The 19,743-nt window shown below is 32.4% G+C and overlaps 1 protein-coding gene across 1 annotated transcript; it reads right to left on the bottom strand.

The window, feature by feature from the left end:
• Window positions 1–34: 34 nt before the first annotated feature.
• Window positions 35–1,323, bottom strand: LOC113357628 (dof zinc finger protein DOF3.4-like). Its single transcript, XM_026601067.1, has one exon. The coding sequence runs from the start codon at window positions 1,200–1,202 to the stop codon at window positions 351–353; it is 852 nt and encodes a 283-aa protein (XP_026456852.1). The 5' UTR covers window positions 1,203–1,323; the 3' UTR covers window positions 35–350.
• Between the last annotated feature and the right edge of the window lie 18,420 nt (window positions 1,324–19,743).

Below are 19,743 nucleotides of genomic sequence, written 5' to 3'. Positions count from 1 at the left end.
CGAACAAGATAATTTGTAAAGGGACGGAATTGTGTTTGCTGAAAAAACTAATCAAATATCATTGCTCATCAAAGATAACATCTGACTCACCTATTCTCTCTTCCCCTCCCCAATTGTCGTCCGACTCAATTTCTTCATCTATTTTTACCCCAAAATAACTACAATTAAGATAGAAAATGCAGAAGACTACACATATATATCCTATTTCCATTTTCACTTAACAAGTAAAAATAAAACAAAATGACCCCTAAAACTCAAAGATATTCACGAGTAACACCCCACTAAAATCAACACCAAAATAGAAATTAAGACCCACCACTGTAAAAAGTAAAAGCCATCGCCGCCGTTAATCAAGCCTTCTGATCTCTTCTCACCGTTGAAGTAGAAATTCCAAGATCAGGCCAAGCAAAACAATCTCCATGTCCATCAACAAACCCACCATGATGACGATGATCTCCACCGTTCCCAATTTGCCAAGTCTCGACGGAATCAGTAACATTAGCAGCACCACCATCGCCACAGTCAGGGTCTACATCACCAGCAACATCAGTCAGTGGCCAAACACTTCGACCCATTTCGAAACCCGTCATTTCTTCAAATCCAGAACTCAAACCTAGACCAAACCCACCAAGACCTAAAAACCCATGAGATGCAGCAGAAGCAGAAGAAGGATAGTGACCAGTACTAGCACTAAGCAATGAAGTAAAACTCCCATTAACGTTAACATTATTTAAATCTAATAAATCGTGACAGCGTAACGGTAAAGGTAGAGGTATAGGTGCCATTAATCCTTTAGTAGTAGCAGCAGCAGCAGCAGTATCAGCTGTTGTTGATTCGGAAATAACGGTAGTGTTGGAATTATCATCAGTTGAAACAGGTTTAGCATTGATAACTTTGCTGTCTGAAGAAGATGAAGTAGGTGATGGAGAAGAAGAAGAAGAAGAGATAGTACGAGAACGTTTAGCGCCTTTTCGGGTTCCACCACCAACGGGAATATTTCGCAGAGTACCACCTTGAGTCCAGTAACGACGACATGATTTGCAGAAATGACGAGGTTGAGCTAGATTATAGTTGTTGTAGTAACAAAACTTGGTGTTTGTTGAATCACAACGTGGGCATGGAATTATTGGCATGTTTTCGTTTCCAGCCGGCGCCGGATTTTGTTGGTTTACAGGAGGTAATTCACCGGAATCCGACGGCATTGTTTCGATCGGATGAAGTTTTAGAAGGGAGAGAGAGAAGTGTGAAAGAAATGAGAATGAGGGAAGATTTAGATGCGCGTAGTTTATAGAGGGAGAAACTAAGGAGTCAGAGAGGTTGTGTTTGAACTTTGTTGGAGAGTTTTATAGACAAGACTGGTCTCTGTAAAGCAGAGTAGTAGTAGTGTAGGACTACTGTAGGAGTACACTACCCTATGAAGATTTTATTCTTGGCTTCGATTATGGTTTTTTGATATTTTTTTTTTTGTTCTCTTCCCTAGTGAGCCTGAGAGTCTACATTACCCTTTGGTGAAATTGTCTTGAAAAGCCTCTTATCCTATACCAAAGATGACACCAATAATCTCCAATGTTCCACGTGAAAATTCTTAACCTTTGTTATTCCTTGTTAATTACTACTGTATAATTTTGTTTTTAAGAATAAGTACTATGTAAAGAATAACAAAGGTTATTTGTGAAGTGCAAAAGAGGGTTCAAGAACAACGCAAAATGGGTCATTTGTCCAAATATTTTTAAATCACGATTCAAATGGACGAGTAAAAAATAGTTTGGGTGAAATGGCCCAAAAAAAAAATAGTAAGGATGAAACCAGTTTCATCCTAGCTTAAATTTAAAAAATAACAAGGATGAAACTGGATACATTCTGTGTAAATTAAAAATAAGAAAAAATATTTGAAAATGGGCACGATGAAACTGGTTACATCTTGTCTATTTTTACATTTTTATCCATTTAAACAGTATCAAAATCTAACTGTCCATCTCACCCAAAAATTGTTAATTTTTGATTTTTTTAATCAATTTTGTATAAGAACAATCGATTTAAAAGGGTTCAAGGGGATCCGGAGAATCCTTTTTTTGTTTTTATTTTTATTTTTGATGCATAACCAAACCATAACTTACTACTACTATTCATATAATTTTTTGCTACTATGAACTGTGCAACTAAATTGGATAGACAATCCTTTTCATTGATGGAAATCGTCACCTCAAAATCATTTTGCCAATTATATATCAATCCAATGTACCTAGCTACCTAATGAAGTTCTAGAGACCGAGTTAGAGTTTTCTTTCTTTTGCAGCAAGTGAAGACTAGTCTTAGCATGTAATGACCCCATCATCACATGGCGGGGGAAACGGAGATCCTAACTGGCCATCAACTTATGGAATTACTTCCGACGAAAAATCCGACTCGATGTCGTTTGAAGGCAAAGTTGAGTGGGGGATAATATCGTCAATTACAAATGAACCAAAATTCTAACATATGAACTCGAGAGCCTAGTTAGTAAGTTCGCGAATGATTCGCGAATCATTCGCGAATTTTTCCGTATCACGAATTTTACCGTCTTATTCGCGTACGTTTGCAACTCCGAACCCAAGTCGCGTATTATGTGGCATTCCCGGATTATTCGCGAATCGTTCACGAATTTTACGTATCCCGAATGATACGTCCGCTTAATTCGCCATAAATTCTTTAGCTTTTACTTTTCAAAGACCCCACTTTCTGGGCTTTACTGACTCCCGAGCATACACGACCGAATATTAGACGTGTTGTAATTTTTATGAAACAAAAACGACTGAAGAGATTTGAAGGTGAAGGTGAGAGAGATCTCAAACTCACTAACCAAGCATCTAAACCACCGTACGACGTCCTCTTGGATAACTAATGTTGTATATATTATTAATATCATCATATTAAGTTTATTTTTTCTTTAAATAACCCACACATATGCATAAAAATTGGTCTATGACCTTATAAATACAAATTATTTGTTATATATAGATACCGAATTTTCAGAACCGAACTCACATTTATAAATCGAATTATACACATACGTATGCCGTTCCGACTTACTAACGAATCACGTCCCATTGACCGAATTTTGGACCGAATCTGAATTTTACAAAACCGTATAATACTCGTACGTTTGACGTTCCGTACGTTTACCGAATCCCGAATTGCTAACTAGGCTCGAGAGATAGATATGGTGAGAGAGAATTACCGACAGCATCATTGATGTCGGTTAGCGTGGGTGGAAATAATTGGAGAGAAGCATCAGATTCCACCTCCATTTTCTTCCTCCGCCGGATTTCTCGGTTATAGTAATTTTCTCACACTCCCTCTCTGTAATTCATTTCAATTTGTAGCACTATACACCGTTATTATCCTACAACCTCCTCATCCACCCAATTATCACCTAACGCGTGTTATTTTTTTTTAGTTTGAAGTGCATATCCTGTTTTATGGAAAAAAGATGAGACAAAGTCTAGTCCACTCTGAATTTTGGTTCAACTCTGTTACATTGACTGACTCAGACTGAATAAGACAGGATCATCTTCTGATTTTGAAAAAGACTCGTGTCGGGTACGGGTTTGATATGAGAACTGTTGAATACTGAGATTCGTTTATCACGCGTTTTACCGAATCAGCACGCCGATTTTCAGGTTCCTCCCTTAACGTACTGTTTGATTCAGATAACGAGCTTTAGAGGTAGGTCCTTGTTACCTACCTACCATTTTAACGGCTAATAAGTAGATGTATTGTTCATCATTATGCATAGTGGGTCTACGTATAGGACTGGTGTCGTACGTTTTGGGGTCATTTTCCTGCTATTTTAACAGTTTTGTGGCCTGGCTTAATCGGGGGCCATCCGAATTAATTGGGGGTCATGTATTAGAGAACAAAAAAGTTCATCAGAACTTAAATTGGGTCACCCTTATAAAAATATTTTTTAAATGACTAAAATACTCCTAAATGATTAGTATTAAAATTTAATTAATTAGTGATAATCTTAATTAATTAGCGATAATCTTACTTAATTAAAGTTTATTTTTTTTCTTTTTTCCAGATTTTTTGTCTGCAATTTTTAGTCTAACTTTTTTTTTTGTCCAGATAGTATGAAAAATCGTCAGGGTATTAAAAATTTCATTGACGACCCTCAACAGTCGTTAATGTTTAGACTGTTTAAGTGACAACTCTAAACTGTCGAAGATTCATTAATGGCGGAAATTTACGACAGTTTTGGATCGTCATAAAAATGATCAATTCCCTGACGATCCTTTGGAAGGGTCGTTACTGTTTTGGTTACGTATTTGACGACTTAAACAGTCGTTAATGTCGTTATACACTGTCGTTAATCTCTAAAAAGAATCGTTAGTGTATGACAGTTTAGAGTCGTTATTGTTTTGATCATGATATATGACGACCCTAAACTGTCGTTAATGCCGGTGAAGGGTCGTTAATGAAGATCGTTACTTGAATAAAAATATTAATTAAGGATAAAATAGTATATTCATCTTCTGATTTTTACACTCCTGAAAAATTTTGGGGGCAAACAAAATTCCATGACCCCCAATTAAGCTAGGTTTTGTGGGCCTAAATGGGACAACATATTAGAAAATCACACCGTTGATTATTATCCCTAAGATTTTATATACTTAAGTTACGATTTAGAAGCTGGTGGTTTTTTTTTATCAAAAGACTACGTGCAGGAGGTATTGGGATATGCTTGCGGTAATCTTGATTACAGGTGGAAATATCATAGTGGTTGGAAATCCCAAGGAGTTCTAGTAGGAGTATCATTTTTTCATTTGAAGCATGTTTTAGTACAATGCAAAATACTAACGCTATCCTGTTATCTACATGTCGTAGAAAATGAGTTTTAATAAAAAGCTTTTATGGTTTTGGTGTGGTTTGATCTAATGACCTAAGGGTTTAAGGATACTTACTCATTTTTTGGGTGAATGAAATAAAACCTTTAGTCCCACATTGTGGAAAAATAAAGAGGAGCTCCACTATATAATCACACTCTTTTGTATGTATTGCAAAACGTGGATGGAACCGGTGGGCAAAAAATACATGTTTTAACCCATGCAAAAAATACATGTTTTACCCCATGCGATATGCGCGTATGCCATGCACCAAGTCCCTTTTCTACACGGATTTCTTTTTTGGCGAGTTTTCTTTAGAAAATTAATTCCCAAATTAATTCTTAAGAGTTTTATTTATGGGTAAATTCCTTTTACGTGTTTTACTTGTTTTTGAAGAAAACCAAAACCTAACTTGATTTCCAAGTATTTCATCCTATAAATACAACTCGAAATTCTGTTTTAAAAACACACAAGAAGTAATTCTTTTTATCATCTTCTACCTTTGTTTGTGCGGCGTTCTAAAAAATACATGTTTTAACCCATGCAAAAAATACATGTTTTACCCCATGCAATATGCGCGTATGCCATGCACCAAGTCCCTTTTCTACACGGATTTATTTTCTGGCGAGTTTTCTTTAGGAAATTAATTCCCAAATTAATTCTTAAGAGTTTTATTTATGGGTAAATTCCTTTTACGTGTTTTACTTGTTTTTGAAGAAAACCAAAACCTAACTTGATTTGCAAGTATTTCATCCTATAAATACAACTCGAAATTCTGTTTTTAAAAACACACAAGAAGTAATTCTTTTTATCATTTTCTACCTTTGTTTGTGCGGCGTTCTAAAAAATACATGTTTTAACCCATGCAAAAAATACATGTTTTACCCCATGCAATATGCGCGTATGCCATGCACCAAGTCCCTTTTCTACACGGATTTATTTTTTGGTGAGTTTTCTTTAGAAATTAATTCCCAAATTAATTCTTAAGAGTTTTATTTATGGGTAAATTCCTTTTACGTGTTTTACTTGTTTTTGAAGAAAACCAAAACCTAACTTGATTTGCAAGTATTTCATCCTATAAATACAACTCGAAATTTTGTTTTAAAAACACACAAGAAGTAATTCTTTTTATCATCTTCTACCTTTGTTTGTACGGCGTTCTAAAAAATACATGTTTTAACCCATGCAAAAAATACATGTTTTAACCCATGCAAAAAATACATGTTTTAACCCATGCGATATGCGCGTATGCCATGCACCAAGTCCATTTTCTACACAAATTTATTTTTTTGCGAGTTTTCTTTAGAAAATTAATTCCCAAATTAATTCTTAAGAGTTTTATTTAGGGGTAAATTTCTTTTACGTGTTTTACTTGTTTTTGAAGAAAACTAAAACCTAACTTGATTTGCAAGTATTTCATCCTATAAATATAACTCGAAATTTTGTTTTAAAAACACACAAGAAGTAATTCTTTTTATCATCTTCTACCTTTGTTTGTGCGGCGTTCTAAAAAATACATGTTTTAACCCATGCAAAAAATACATGTTTTACCCCATGTGATATGCGCGTATGCCATGCACCAAGTCCCTTTTCTACACAGATTTATTTTTTGGCGAGTTTTCTTTAGAAAATTAATTCCCAAATTAATTCTTAAGAGTTTTATTTATGGGTAAATTCCTTTTTACGTGTTTTACTTGTTTCTGAAGAAAACCAAAACCTAACTTGATTTGTAAGTGTTTCATCCTATAAATACAACTCGAAATTCTGTTTTAAAAACACACAAGAAGTAATTCTTTTTATCATCTTCTACCTTTGTTTGTGCGGCGTTCTAAAAAATACATGTTTTAACCCATGCAAAAAATACATGTTTTACCCCATGCGATGTGCGCGTATGCCATGCACCAAGTCCCTTTTCTACACGGATTTATTTTTTGGCGAGTTTTCTTTTGGAAATTAATTCTTAAGAGTTTTATTTATGGGTCAATTCCTTTTACGTGTTTTACTTGTTTTTGAAGAAAACCAAAACCTAACTTGATTTGCAAGTATTTCATCCTATAAATACAACTCGAAATTCTGTTTTAAAAACACACAAGAGGTAATTCTTTTTAGCATCTTGTACCTTTGTTTGTGCGGCGTTCTAAAAAATACATGTTTTAACCCAAGCAAAAAATACATGTTTTATCCCATGCGATATGCGCGTATGCCATGCACCAAGTCCTTTTTCTACACGGATTTATTTTTTGACGAGTTTTCTTTAGGAAATTAATTCCCAAATTAATTCTTAAGAGTTTTATTTATGGGTAAATTCCTTTTAAATGTTTTACTTGTTTGTGAAGAAAACCAAAACCTAACTTGATTTGAAAGTATTTCATCCTATAAATACAACTCGAAATTCTATTTTAAAAACACACAAGAAGTAATTCTTTTTATAATGTTCTCCCTTTGTTTGTGCGGCGTTCTAAAACATACATGTTTTACCCCATGCAAAAAATACATGTTTTACCCCATGCGATATGCGCGTATGCCATGCACCAAGTCCCTTTTCTACACGGATTTATTTTTTGGCGAGTTTTCTTTAGGAAATTAAATCTTAAGAGTTTTATTTATGGGTAAATTCATTTTACGTGTTTTACTTGTTTTTGAAGAAAATCAAAACCTCACTTGATTTGCAAGTATTTCATCCTATAAATACAACTCGAAATTCTGTTTTAAAAACACACAAGAAGTAATTCTTTTTATAGTCTTCTACCTTTTTTTGTGCGGTGTTCTAAAAAATACATGTTTTAACCCATGCAAAAAATACATGTTTTACCCCATGCGATATGCGCGTATGCCATGCACCAAGTCCCTTTTCTACACAGATTAATTTTTTGGCGAGTTTTCTTTAGGAAATTAATTCCCAAATTAATTCTTAAGAGTTTTATTTATGGGTAAATTCCTTTTACGTGTTTTACTTGTTTTTGAAGAAAACCAAAACCTAACTTGATTTGCAAGTATTTCATCCTATAAATACAACTCGAAATTCTGTTTTAAAAACACACAAGAAGTAATTCTTTTTATAGTCTTCTACCTTTGTTTGTGCGGCGTTCTAAAAAATACATGTTTTAACCCATGCTAAAAATACATGTTTTAACCCATGTTTTAACCCATGCAAAAAATACATGTTTTACCCCATTCGATATGCGCGTATGCCATGCACCAAGTCCCTTTTCTACACGGATTTATTTTTGGCGAGTTTTCTTTAGAAAATTAATTTCCAAATTAATTCTTAAGAGTTTTATTTATGGGTCAATTCCTTTTACGTGTTTTACTTGTTTTTAACTTGATTTGCAAGTATTTCATCCTATAAATACAACTCAAAATTCTGTTTTAAAAACACACAAGAGGTAATTCTTTTTATCATCTTGTACCTTTGTTTGTGCGAAGTTCTAAAAAATACATGTTTTAACCCATGCAAAAAATACATGTTTTTCCCCATGCGATATGCGCGTATGCCATGCACCAAGTCCTTTTTCTACACGGATTTATTTTTTGGCGAGTTTTCTTTAGGAAATTAATTCCCAAATTAATTCTTAAGAGTTTTATTTATGGGTAAATTCCTTTTAAATGTTTTACTTGTTTTTGAAGAAAACCAAAACCTAACTTGATTTGCAAGTATTTCATCCTATAAATACAACTCGAAATTCTATTTTAAAAACACACAAGAAGTAATTCTTTTTATCATCTTCTCCCTTTGTTTGTGCGGCGTTCTAAAAAATACATGTTTTAACCCATGCAAAAAATACATCTTTTACCCCATGCGATATGCGCGTATGCCATGCACCAAGTCCCTTTTCTACACGGATTTATTTTTTGGCGAGTTTTCTTTAGGAAATTAATTCCCAAATTAAATCTTAAGAGTTTTATTTATGGGTGAATTTCTTTTACGTGTTTTACTTGTTTTTGAAGAAAATCAAAACCTAACTTGATTTGCAAGTATTTCATCCTATAAATACAACTCGAAATTCTGTTTTAAAAACACACAAGAAGTAATTCTTTTTATAGTCTTCTACCTTTGTTTGTGCGGCGTTCTAAAAAATACATGTTTTAACCCATGCAAAAAATACATGTTTTACCCCATGCGATATGCGCGTATGCCATGCACCAAGTCCCTTTTTTACACAGATTAATTTTTTGGCGAGTTTTCTTTAGGAAATTAATTCCCATATTAATTCTTAAGAGTTTTATTTATGGGTAAATTTCTTTTACGTGTTTTACTATTTTTTGAACAAAACCAAAACCTAACTTGATTTGCAAGTATTTCATCCTATAAATACAACTCGAAATTCTGTTTTAAAAACACACAAGAAGTAATTCTTTTTATCATCTTCTACCTTTGTTGGTGCGGCGTTCTAAAAAATACATGTTTTAACCCATGCAAAAAATACATGTTTTACCCCATGCGATGTGCGCGTATGCCATGCACCAAGTCCCTTTTCTACACGGATTTATTTTTTGGCGAGTTTTCTTTTGGAAATTAATTCTTAAGAGTTTTATTTATGGGTCAATTCCTTTTACGTGTTTTACTTGTTTTTGAAGAAAACCAAAACCTAACTTGATTTGCAAGTATTTCATCCTATAAATACAACTCGAAATTCTGTTTTAAAAACACACAAGAGGTAATTCTTTTTAGCATCTTGTACCTTTGTTTGTGCGGCGTTCTAAAAAATACATGTTTTAACCCAAGCAAAAAATACATGTTTTATCCCATGCGATATGCGCGTATGCCATGCACCAAGTCCTTTTTCTACACGGATTTATTTTTTGACGAGTTTTCTTTAGGAAATTAATTCCCAAATTAATTCTTAAGAGTTTTATTTATGGGTAAATTCCTTTTAAATGTTTTACTTGTTTGTGAAGAAAACCAAAACCTAACTTGATTTGAAAGTATTTCATCCTATAAATACAACTCGAAATTCTATTTTAAAAACACACAAGAAGTAATTCTTTTTATAATGTTCTCCCTTTGTTTGTGCGGCGTTCTAAAACATACATGTTTTACCCCATGCAAAAAATACATGTTTTACCCCATGCGATATGCGCGTATGCCATGCACCAAGTCCCTTTTCTACACGGATTTATTTTTTGGCGAGTTTTCTTTAGGAAATTAAATCTTAAGAGTTTTATTTATGGGTAAATTCATTTTACGTGTTTTACTTGTTTTTGAAGAAAATCAAAACCTAACTTGATTTGCAAGTATTTCATCCTATAAATACAACTCGAAATTCTGTTTTAAAAACACACAAGAAGTAATTCTTTTTATAGTCTTCTACCTTTTTTTGTGCGGTGTTCTAAAAAATACATGTTTTAACCCATGCAAAAAATACATGTTTTACCCCATGCGATATGCGCGTATGCCATGCACCAAGTCCCTTTTCTACACAGATTAATTTTTTGGCGAGTTTTCTTTAGGAAATTAATTCCCAAATTAATTCTTAAGAGTTTTATTTATGGGTAAATTCCTTTTACGTGTTTTACTTGTTTTTGAAGAAAACCAAAACCTAACTTGATTTGCAAGTATTTCATCCTATAAATACAACTCGAAATTCTGTTTTAAAAACACACAAGAAGTAATTCTTTTTATAGTCTTCTACCTTTGTTTGCGCGGCGTTCTAAAAAATACATGTTTTAACCCATGCTAAAAATACATGTTTTAACCCATGCAAAAAATACATGTTTTACCCCATTCGATATGCGCGTATGCCATGCACCAAGTCCCTTTTCTACACGGATTTATTTTTGGCGAGTTTTCTTTAGAAAATTAATTCCCAAATTAATTCTTAAGAGTTTTATTTATGGGTCAATTCCTTTTACGTGTTTTACTTGTTTTTGAAGAAAACCAAAACCTAACATGATTTGCAAGTATTTCATCCTATAAATACAACTCGAAATTCTGTTTTAAAAACACACAAGAAGCAATTCTTTTTATCATCTTCTACCTTTGTTTGTACGGTGTTCTAAAAAATACATGTTTTAACCCATGCAAAAAATACATGTTTTAACCCATGTTTTAACCCATGCAAAAAATACATGTTTTACCCCATGCGATATGCGCGTATGCCATGCACCAAGTCCATTTTCTACACAAATTTATTTTTTTGCGAGTTTTCTTTAGAAAATTAATTCCCAAATTAATTCTTAAGAGTTTTATTTAGGGGTAAATTTCTTTTACGTGTTTTACTTGTTTTTGAAGAAAACCAAAACCTAACTTGATTTGCAAGTATTTCATCCTATAAATACAACTCGAAATTTTGTTTTAAAAACACACAAGAAGTAATTCTTTTTATCATGTTCTACCTTTGTTTGTGCGGCGTTCTAAAAAATACATGTTTTAACCCATGCAAAAAATACATGTTTTACCCCATGTGATATGCGCGTATGCCATGCACCAAGTCCCTTTTCTACACAGATTTATTTTTTGGCGAGTTTTCTTTAGAAAATTAATTCCCAAATTAATTCTTAAGAGTTTTATTTATGGGTAAATTCCTTTTACGTGTTTTACTTGTTTCTGAAGAAAACCAAAACCTAACTTGATTTGCAAGTATTTCATCCTATAAATACAACTCGAAATTCTGTTTTAAAAACACACAAGAAGTAATTCTTTTTATCATCTTCTACCTTTGTTTGTGCGGCGTTCTAAAAAATACATGTTTTAACCGATGCAAAAAATACATGTTTTACCCCATGCGATGTGCGCGTATGCCATGCACCAAGTCCCTTTTCTACACGGATTTATTTTTTGGCGAGTTTTCTTTTGGAAATTAATTCTTAAGAGTTTTATTTATGGGTCAATTCCTTTTACGTGTTTTACTTGTTTTTGAAGAAAACCAAAACCTAACTTGATTTGAAAGTATTTCATCCTATAAATACAACTCGAAATTCTGTTTTAAAAACACACAAGAGGTAATTCTTTTTATCATCTTGTACCTTTGTTTGTGCGGCGTTCTAAAAAATACATGTTTTAACCCATGCAAAAAATACATGTTTTACCCCATGCGATATGCGCGTATGCCATGCACCAAGTCCTTTTTCTACACGGATTTATTTTTTGGCGAGTTTTCTTTAGGAAATTAATTCCCAAATTAATTCTTAAGAGTTTTATTTGTGGGTAAATTCCTTTTAAATGTTTTACTTGTTTGTGAAGAAAATCAAAACCTAACTTGATTTGCAAGTATTTCATCCTATAAATACAACTCGAAATTCTATTTTAAAAACACACAAGAAGTAATTCTTTTTATAATCTTCTCCCTTTGTTTGTGCGGCGTTCTAAAACATACATGTTTTACCCCATGCAAAAAATACATGTTTACCCCATGCGATATGCGCGTATGCCATGCACCAAGTCCCTTTTCTACACGGATTTATTTTTTGGCGAGTTTTCTTTAGGAAATTAAATCTTAAGAGTTTTATTTATGGGTAAATTCCTTTTACGTGTTTTACTTGTTTTTGAAGAAAATCAAAACCTAACTTGATTTGCAAGTATTTCATCCTATAAATACAACTCGAAATTCTGTTTTAAAAACACACAAGAAGTAATTCTTTTTATAGTCTTCTACCTTTGTTTGTGTGGTGTTCTAAAAAATACATGTTTTAACCCATGCAAAAAATACATGTTTTACCCCATGAGATATGCGCGTATGCCATGGACCAAGTCCCTTTTCTACACAGATTAATTTTTTGGCGAGTTTTCTTTAGGAAATTAATTCCCAAATTAATTCCTAAGAGTTTTATTTATGGATAAATTCCTTTTACGTGTTTTACTTGTTTTTGAAGAAAACCAAAACCTAACTTGATTTGCAAGTATTTCATCCTATAAATACAACTCGAAATTCTGTTTTAAAAACACACAAGAAGTAATTCTTTTTATAGTCTTCTACCTTTGTTTGTGCGGCGTTCTAAAAAATACATGTTTTAACCCATGCTAAAAATACATGTTTTAACCCATGTTTTAACCCATGCAAAAAATACATGTTTTACCCTATTCGATATGCGCGTATGCCATGCACCAAGTCCCTTTTCTACACGGATTTATTTTTGGCGAGTTTTCTTTAGAAAATTAATTCCCAAATTAATTCTTAAGAGTTTTATTTATGGGTCAATTCCTTTTACGTGTTTTAATTGTTTTTGAAGAAAAAACCAAAACCTAACTTGATTTGCAAGTATTTCATCCTATAAATACAACTCGAAATTCTGTTTTAAAAACACACAAGAAGTAATTCTTTTTATCATCTTCTACCTTTGTTTGTACGGCGTTCTAAAAAATACATGTTTTAACCCATGCAAAAAATACTTGTTTTAACCCATGTTTTAACCCATGCAAAAAATACATGTTTTACCCCATGCGATATGCGCGTATGCCATGCACCAAGTCCATTTTCTACACAAATTTATTATTTGCGAGTTTTCTTTAGAAAATTAATTCCCAAATTAATTCTTAAGAGTTTTATTTAGGGGTAAATTTCTTTTACGTGTTTTACTTGTTTTTGAAGAAAACCAAAACCTAACTTGATTTGCAAGTATTTCATCCTATAAATACAACTCGAAATTTTGTTTTAAAAACACACAAGAAGTAATTCTTTTTATCATCTTCTACCTTTGTTTGTGCGACGTTCTAAAAAATACATGTTTTAACCGATGCAAAAAATACATGTTTTACCCCATGCGATGTGCGCGTATGCCATGCACCAAGTCCCTTTTCTACAGGATTTTTTTTGGCGAGTTTTTTCTTTTGGAATTAATTCTTAAGAGTTTTATTTATGGGTCAATTCCTTTTACGTGTTTTACTTGTTTTTGAAGAAAACAAACCTAACTTGATTTGAAAGTCTTTCATCCTATAAATACAACTCGAAATTCTGTTTTAAAAACACACAAGAGGTATTCTTTTTATCATCTTGTACCTTTGTTTGTGCGGCTTTTCTAAAAAATACAGTTTTAACCCATGCAAAAATACATGTTTTACCCCATGCGATATGCGCGTATGCCATGCACCAAGTCCTTTTCTACACGGATTTATTTTTTGGCGAGTTTTCTTTAGGAAATTAATTCTTAAGAGTTTTATTTGTGGGTAATTCCTTTTAATGTTTTACTTGTTTGTGAAGAAAATCAAAACCTAACTTGATTTGCAAGTATTTCATCCTATAAATACAACTCGAAATTCTATTTTAAAAACACAAGAAGTAATTCTTTTTATAATCTTCTCCCTTTGTTTGTGCGGCGTTCTAAAACATACATGTTTTACCCCATGCAAAAAATACATGTTTTACCCCATGCGATATGCGCGTATGCCATGCACCAAGTCCCTTTTCTACACGGATTTATTTTTTGGCGAGTTTTCTTTAGGAAATTAAATCTTAAGAGTTTTATTTATGGGTAAATTCCTTTTACGTGTTTTCTTGTTTTTGAAGAAAATCAAAACCTAACTTGATTTGCAAGTATTTCATCCTATAAATACAACTCGAAATTCTTTTTAAAAACACACAAGAAGTAATTCTTTTTATATCTTCTACCTTTGTTTGTGTGGTGTTCTAAAAATACATGTTTTAACCCATGCAAAAAATACATGTTTTACCCCATGAGATATGCGCGTATGCCATGGACCAAGTCCCTTTTCTACACAGATAATTTTTTGGCGAGTTTTCTTTAGGAAATTAATTCCCAAATTAATTCCTAAGAGTTTTATTTATGGATAAATTCCTTTTACGTGTTTTACTTGTTTTTGAAGAAAACCAAAACCTAACTTGATTTGCAAGTATTTCATCCTATAAATACAACTCGAAATTCTGTTTTAAAAACACACAAGAAGTAATTCTTTTTATAGTCTTCTACCTTTGTTTGTGCGGCGTTCTAAAAATACATGTTTTAACCCATGCTAAAAATACATGTTTTAACCCATGTTTAACCCATGCAAAAAATACATGTTTTACCCTATTCGATATGCGCGTATGCCATGCACCAAGTCCCTTTTCTACACGGATTTATTTTTGGCGAGTTTTCTTTAGAAAATTAATTCCCAAATTAATTCTTAAGAGTTTTATTTATGGGTCAATTCCTTTTACGTGTTTTAATTGTTTTTGAAGAAAAAACCAAAACCTAACTTGATTTGCAAGTATTTCATCCTATAAATACAACTCGAAATTCTGTTTTAAAAACACACAAGAAGTAATTCTTTTTATCATCTTCTACCTTTGTTTGTACGGCGTTCTAAAAAATACATGTTTTAACCCATGCAAAAATACTTGTTTTAACCCATGTTTTAACCCATGCAAAAATACATGTTTACCCCATGCGATATGCGCGTATGCCATGCACCAAGTCCATTTTCTACACAAATTTATTATTTGCGAGTTTTCTTTAGAAAATTAATTCCCAAATTAATTCTTAAGAGTTTTATTTAGGGGTAAATTTTTTTACGTGTTTTACTTGTTTTTGAAGAAAACCAAAACCTAACTTGATTTGCAAGTATTTCATCCTATAAACAACTCGAAATTTTGTTTTAAAAACACACAAGAAGTAATTCTTTTTATCATCTTCTACCTTTGTTTGTGCGACGTTCTAAAAAATACATGTTTTAACCCATGCAAAAAATACATGTTTACCCCATGATATGCGCGTATGCCATGCACCAAGTCCCTTTTCTACACAGATTTATTTTTTGGCGAGTTTTTTTCTTTAGAAAATTAATTCCCAAATTAATTCTTAAGAGTTTTATTTATGGGTAAATTCCTTTACGTGTTTTACTTGTTTCTGAAGAAAACCCAAAACCTAACTTGATTTGCAAGTATTTCATCCTATAAATACAACTCGAAATTCTGTTTTAAAAACACACAAGAAGTAATTCTTTTTATAGTCTTCTACCTTTGTTTGTGCGGCGTTCTAAAAATCCATGTTTTAACCCCATGCAAAAAAACATGTTTTAACCCATGCAAAAAATACATGTTTTACCCCATTCGATATGCGCGTATGCCATGCACCAAGTCCCTTTTCTACACGGATTTATTTTTGGCGAGTTTTCTTTAGAAAATTAATTCCCAAATTAATTCTTAAGAGTTTTATTTATGGGTCAATTCCTTTTACGTGTTTTACTTGTTTTTGAAGAAAACCAAAACCTAACTTGATTTGCAAGTATTTCATCCTATAAATACAACTCGAAATTCTGTTTTAAAAACACACAAGAAGTAATTCTTTTTATAGTCTTCTACCTTTGTTTGTGCGGCGTTCTAAAAAATACATGTTTTAACCCATGCTAAAAATCCATGTTTTAACCCATGCAAAAATACATGTTTACCCCATTCGATATGCGCGTATGCCATGCACCAAGTCCCTTTTCTACACGGATTTATTTTTGGCGAGTTTTCTTAGAAAATTAATTCCCAAATTAATTCTTAAGAGTTTTATTTATGGGTCAAATTCCTTTTACGTGTTTTACTTGTTTTGAAGAAAACCAAAACCTAACTTGATTTGCAAGTATTTCATCCTATAAATACAACTCGAAATTCTGTTTTAAAAACACAAGAAGTAATTCTTTTTATAGTCTTCTACCTTTGTTTGTGCGGCGTTCTAAAAAACATGTTTTAACCCATGCAAAAAATACATGTTTTACCCCATTCGATATGCGCGTATGCCATGCACCTAGTCCCTTTTCTACACAGGATTTATTTTGGCGAGTTTTCTTTAGAAATTAATTCCCAAATTAATTCTTAAGAGTTTTATTTATGGGTCAATTCCTTTTACGTGTTTTACTTGTTTTGAAGAAAACCAAAACCTAACTTGATTTGCAAGTATTTCATCCTATAAATACAACTCGAAATTCTTTTTAAAAACACACAAGAGGTAATTCTTTTTATCATCTTGTACCTTTTTTGTGCGGCGTTTTAAAAAATACATGTTTTAACCCATGAAAAAATACATGTTTTTACCCCATGCGATATGCGCGTATGCCATGCACCAAGTCCTTTTCTACACGGATTTTTTTTGGCGAGTTTTCTTTAGGAAATTAATTCCCAATTAATTCTTAAGAGTTTTATTTATGGGTAAATTCCTTTTAATGTTTTACTTGTTTTTGAAGAAAACCAAAACCTAACTTGATTTGCAAGTATTTCATCCTATAAATACAACTCGAAATTCTGTTTTAAAAACACACAAGAAGTAATTCTTTTTATCATCTTCTCCCTTTGTTTGTGCGGCGTTCTAAAAAATACATGTTTCATCCCATGCAAAAAATACATGTTTTACCCCATGCGATATGCGCGTATGCCATGCACCAAGTCCCTTTTCTACACGGATTTATTTTTTGGCGAGTTTTCTTTAGGAAATTAATTCCCAAATTAAATCTTAAGAGTTTTATTTATGGGTAAATTCCTTTTACGTGTTTTACTTGTTTTTGAAGAAAATCAAAACCTAACTTGATTTGCAAGTATTTCATCCTATAAATACAACTCGAAATTCTGTTTTAAAAACACACAAGAAGTAATTCTTTTTATCGTCTTCTACCTTTGTTTGTGCGGCGTTCTAAAAAATACATGTTTTAACCCATACAAAAAATACATGTTTTACCCGATGCGATATGCGCGTATGCCATGCACCAAGTCCCTTTTCTACACAGATTAATTTTTTGGCGAGTTTTCTTTAGGAAATTAATTCCCAAATTAATTCTTAAGAGTTTTATTTATGGGTAAATTCCTTTTACGTGTTTTACTTGTTTTTGAAGAAAACTAAAACCTAACTTGATTTGCAAGTATTTCATCCTATAAATACAACTCGAAATTCTGTTTTAAAAACACACAAGAAGTAATTCTTTTTATAGTCTTCTACCTTTGTTTGTGCGGCGTTCTAAAAAATACATGTTTTAACCCATGCTAAAAATCCATGTTTTAACCCATGCAAAAAATACATGTTTTACCCCATTCGATATGCGCGTATGCCATGCACCAAGTCCCTTTTCTACAGGGATTTATTTTTGGCGAGTTTTCTTTAGAAAATTAATTCCCAAATTAATTCTTAAGAGTTTTATTTATGGGTCAATTCCTTTTACGTGTTTTACTTGTTTTTGAAGCAAACCAAAACCTAACTTGATTTGCAAGTATTTCATCCTATAAATACAACTCGAAATTCTGTTTTAAAAACACACAAGAAGTAATTCTTTTTATAGTCTTCTACCTTTGTTTGTGCGGCGTTCTAAAAAATACATGTTTTAACCCATGCTAAAAATACATGTTTTAACCCATGCGATGTGCGCGTATGCCATGCACCAAGTCCCTTTTCTACACGAATTTATTTTTTGGCGAGTTTTCTTTTGGAAATTAATTCTTAAGAGTTTTATTTATGGGTAAATTCCTTTTACGTGTTTTACTTGTTTTTGAAGAAAACCAAAACCTAACTTGATTTGCAAGTATTTCATCCTATAAATACAACTCGAAATTTTGTTTTAAAAAGACACAAGAAATAATTCTTTTTATCATCTTCTACCTTTGTTTGTGCGGCGTTCTATAAAATACATGTTTTAACCCATGCAAAAAATACATGTTTTACCCCATGCGTTATGCGCGTATGCCATGCACCAAGTCCCTTTTCTACACGTATTTATTTTTTGGCGAGTTTTCTTTAGTAAATTAATTCCCAAATTAATTCTTAAGAGTTTTATTTATGGGTAAATTATTTTTACGCGTTTTACTTGTTTTTGAAGAAAACCAAAACCTAACTTGATTTGCAAGTATTTCATCTTATAAATACAACTCGAAATTCTATTTTAAAAACACACAAGAAGTAATTCTTTTTATAATGTTCTCCCTTTGTTTGTGCGGCGTTCTAAAACATACATGTTTTACCCCATGCAAAAAATACATGTTTTACCCCATGCGATATGCGCGTATGCCATGCACCAAGTCCCTTTTCTACACGGATTTATTTTTTGGCGAGTTTTCTTTAGGAAATTAAATCTTAAGAGTTTTATTTATGGGTAAATTCATTTTACGTGTTTTACTTGTTTTTGAAGAAAATCAAAACCTCACTTGATTTGCAAGTATTTCATCCTATAAATACAACTCGAAATTCTGTTTTAAAAACACACAAGAAGTAATTCTTTTTATAGTCTTCTACCTTTTTTTGTGCGGTGTTCTAAAAAATACATGTTTTAACCCATGCAAAAAATACATGTTTTACCCCATGCGATATGCGCGTATGCCATGCACCAAGTCCCTTTTCTACACAGATTAATTTTTTGGCGAGTTTTCTTTAGGAAATTAATTCCCAAATTAATTCTTAAGAGTTTTATTTATGGGTAAATTCCTTTTACGTGTTTTACTTGTTTTTGAAGAAAACCAAAACCTAACTTGATTTGCAAGTATTTCATCCTATAAATACAACTCGAAATTCTGTTTTAAAAACACACAAGAAGTAATTCTTTTTATCATCTTCTACCTTTGTTTGTGCGGCGTTCTAAAAAATACATGTTTTAACCCATGCAAAAAATACATGTTTTACCCCATGCGATGTGCGCGTATGCCATGCACCAAGTCCCTTTTCTACACGGATTTATTTTTTGGCGAGTTTTCTTTCCCAAATTAATTCTTAAGAGTTTTATTTATGGGTCAATTCCTTTTACGTGTTTTACTTGTTTTTGAAGAAAACCAAAACCTAACTTGATTTGCAAGTATTTCATCCTATAAATACAACTCGAAATTCTGTTTTAAAAACACACAAGAAGTAATTCTTTTTATAGTCTTCTACCTTTGTTTGTGCGGCGTTCTAAAAAATACATGTTTTAACCCATGCAAAAAATACATGTTTTACCCCATTCGATATGCGCGTATGCCATGCACCTAGTCCCTTTTCTACACGGATT

Source organism: Papaver somniferum, chromosome 3, assembly GCF_003573695.1.
Source record: "Papaver somniferum cultivar HN1 chromosome 3, ASM357369v1, whole genome shotgun sequence".
Lineage (NCBI taxonomy): Eukaryota > Viridiplantae > Streptophyta > Magnoliopsida > Ranunculales > Papaveraceae > Papaver > Papaver somniferum.
Note: the sequence above shows the minus strand (reverse complement) of the source record. Positions and strands in the feature narration are given on the sequence as shown.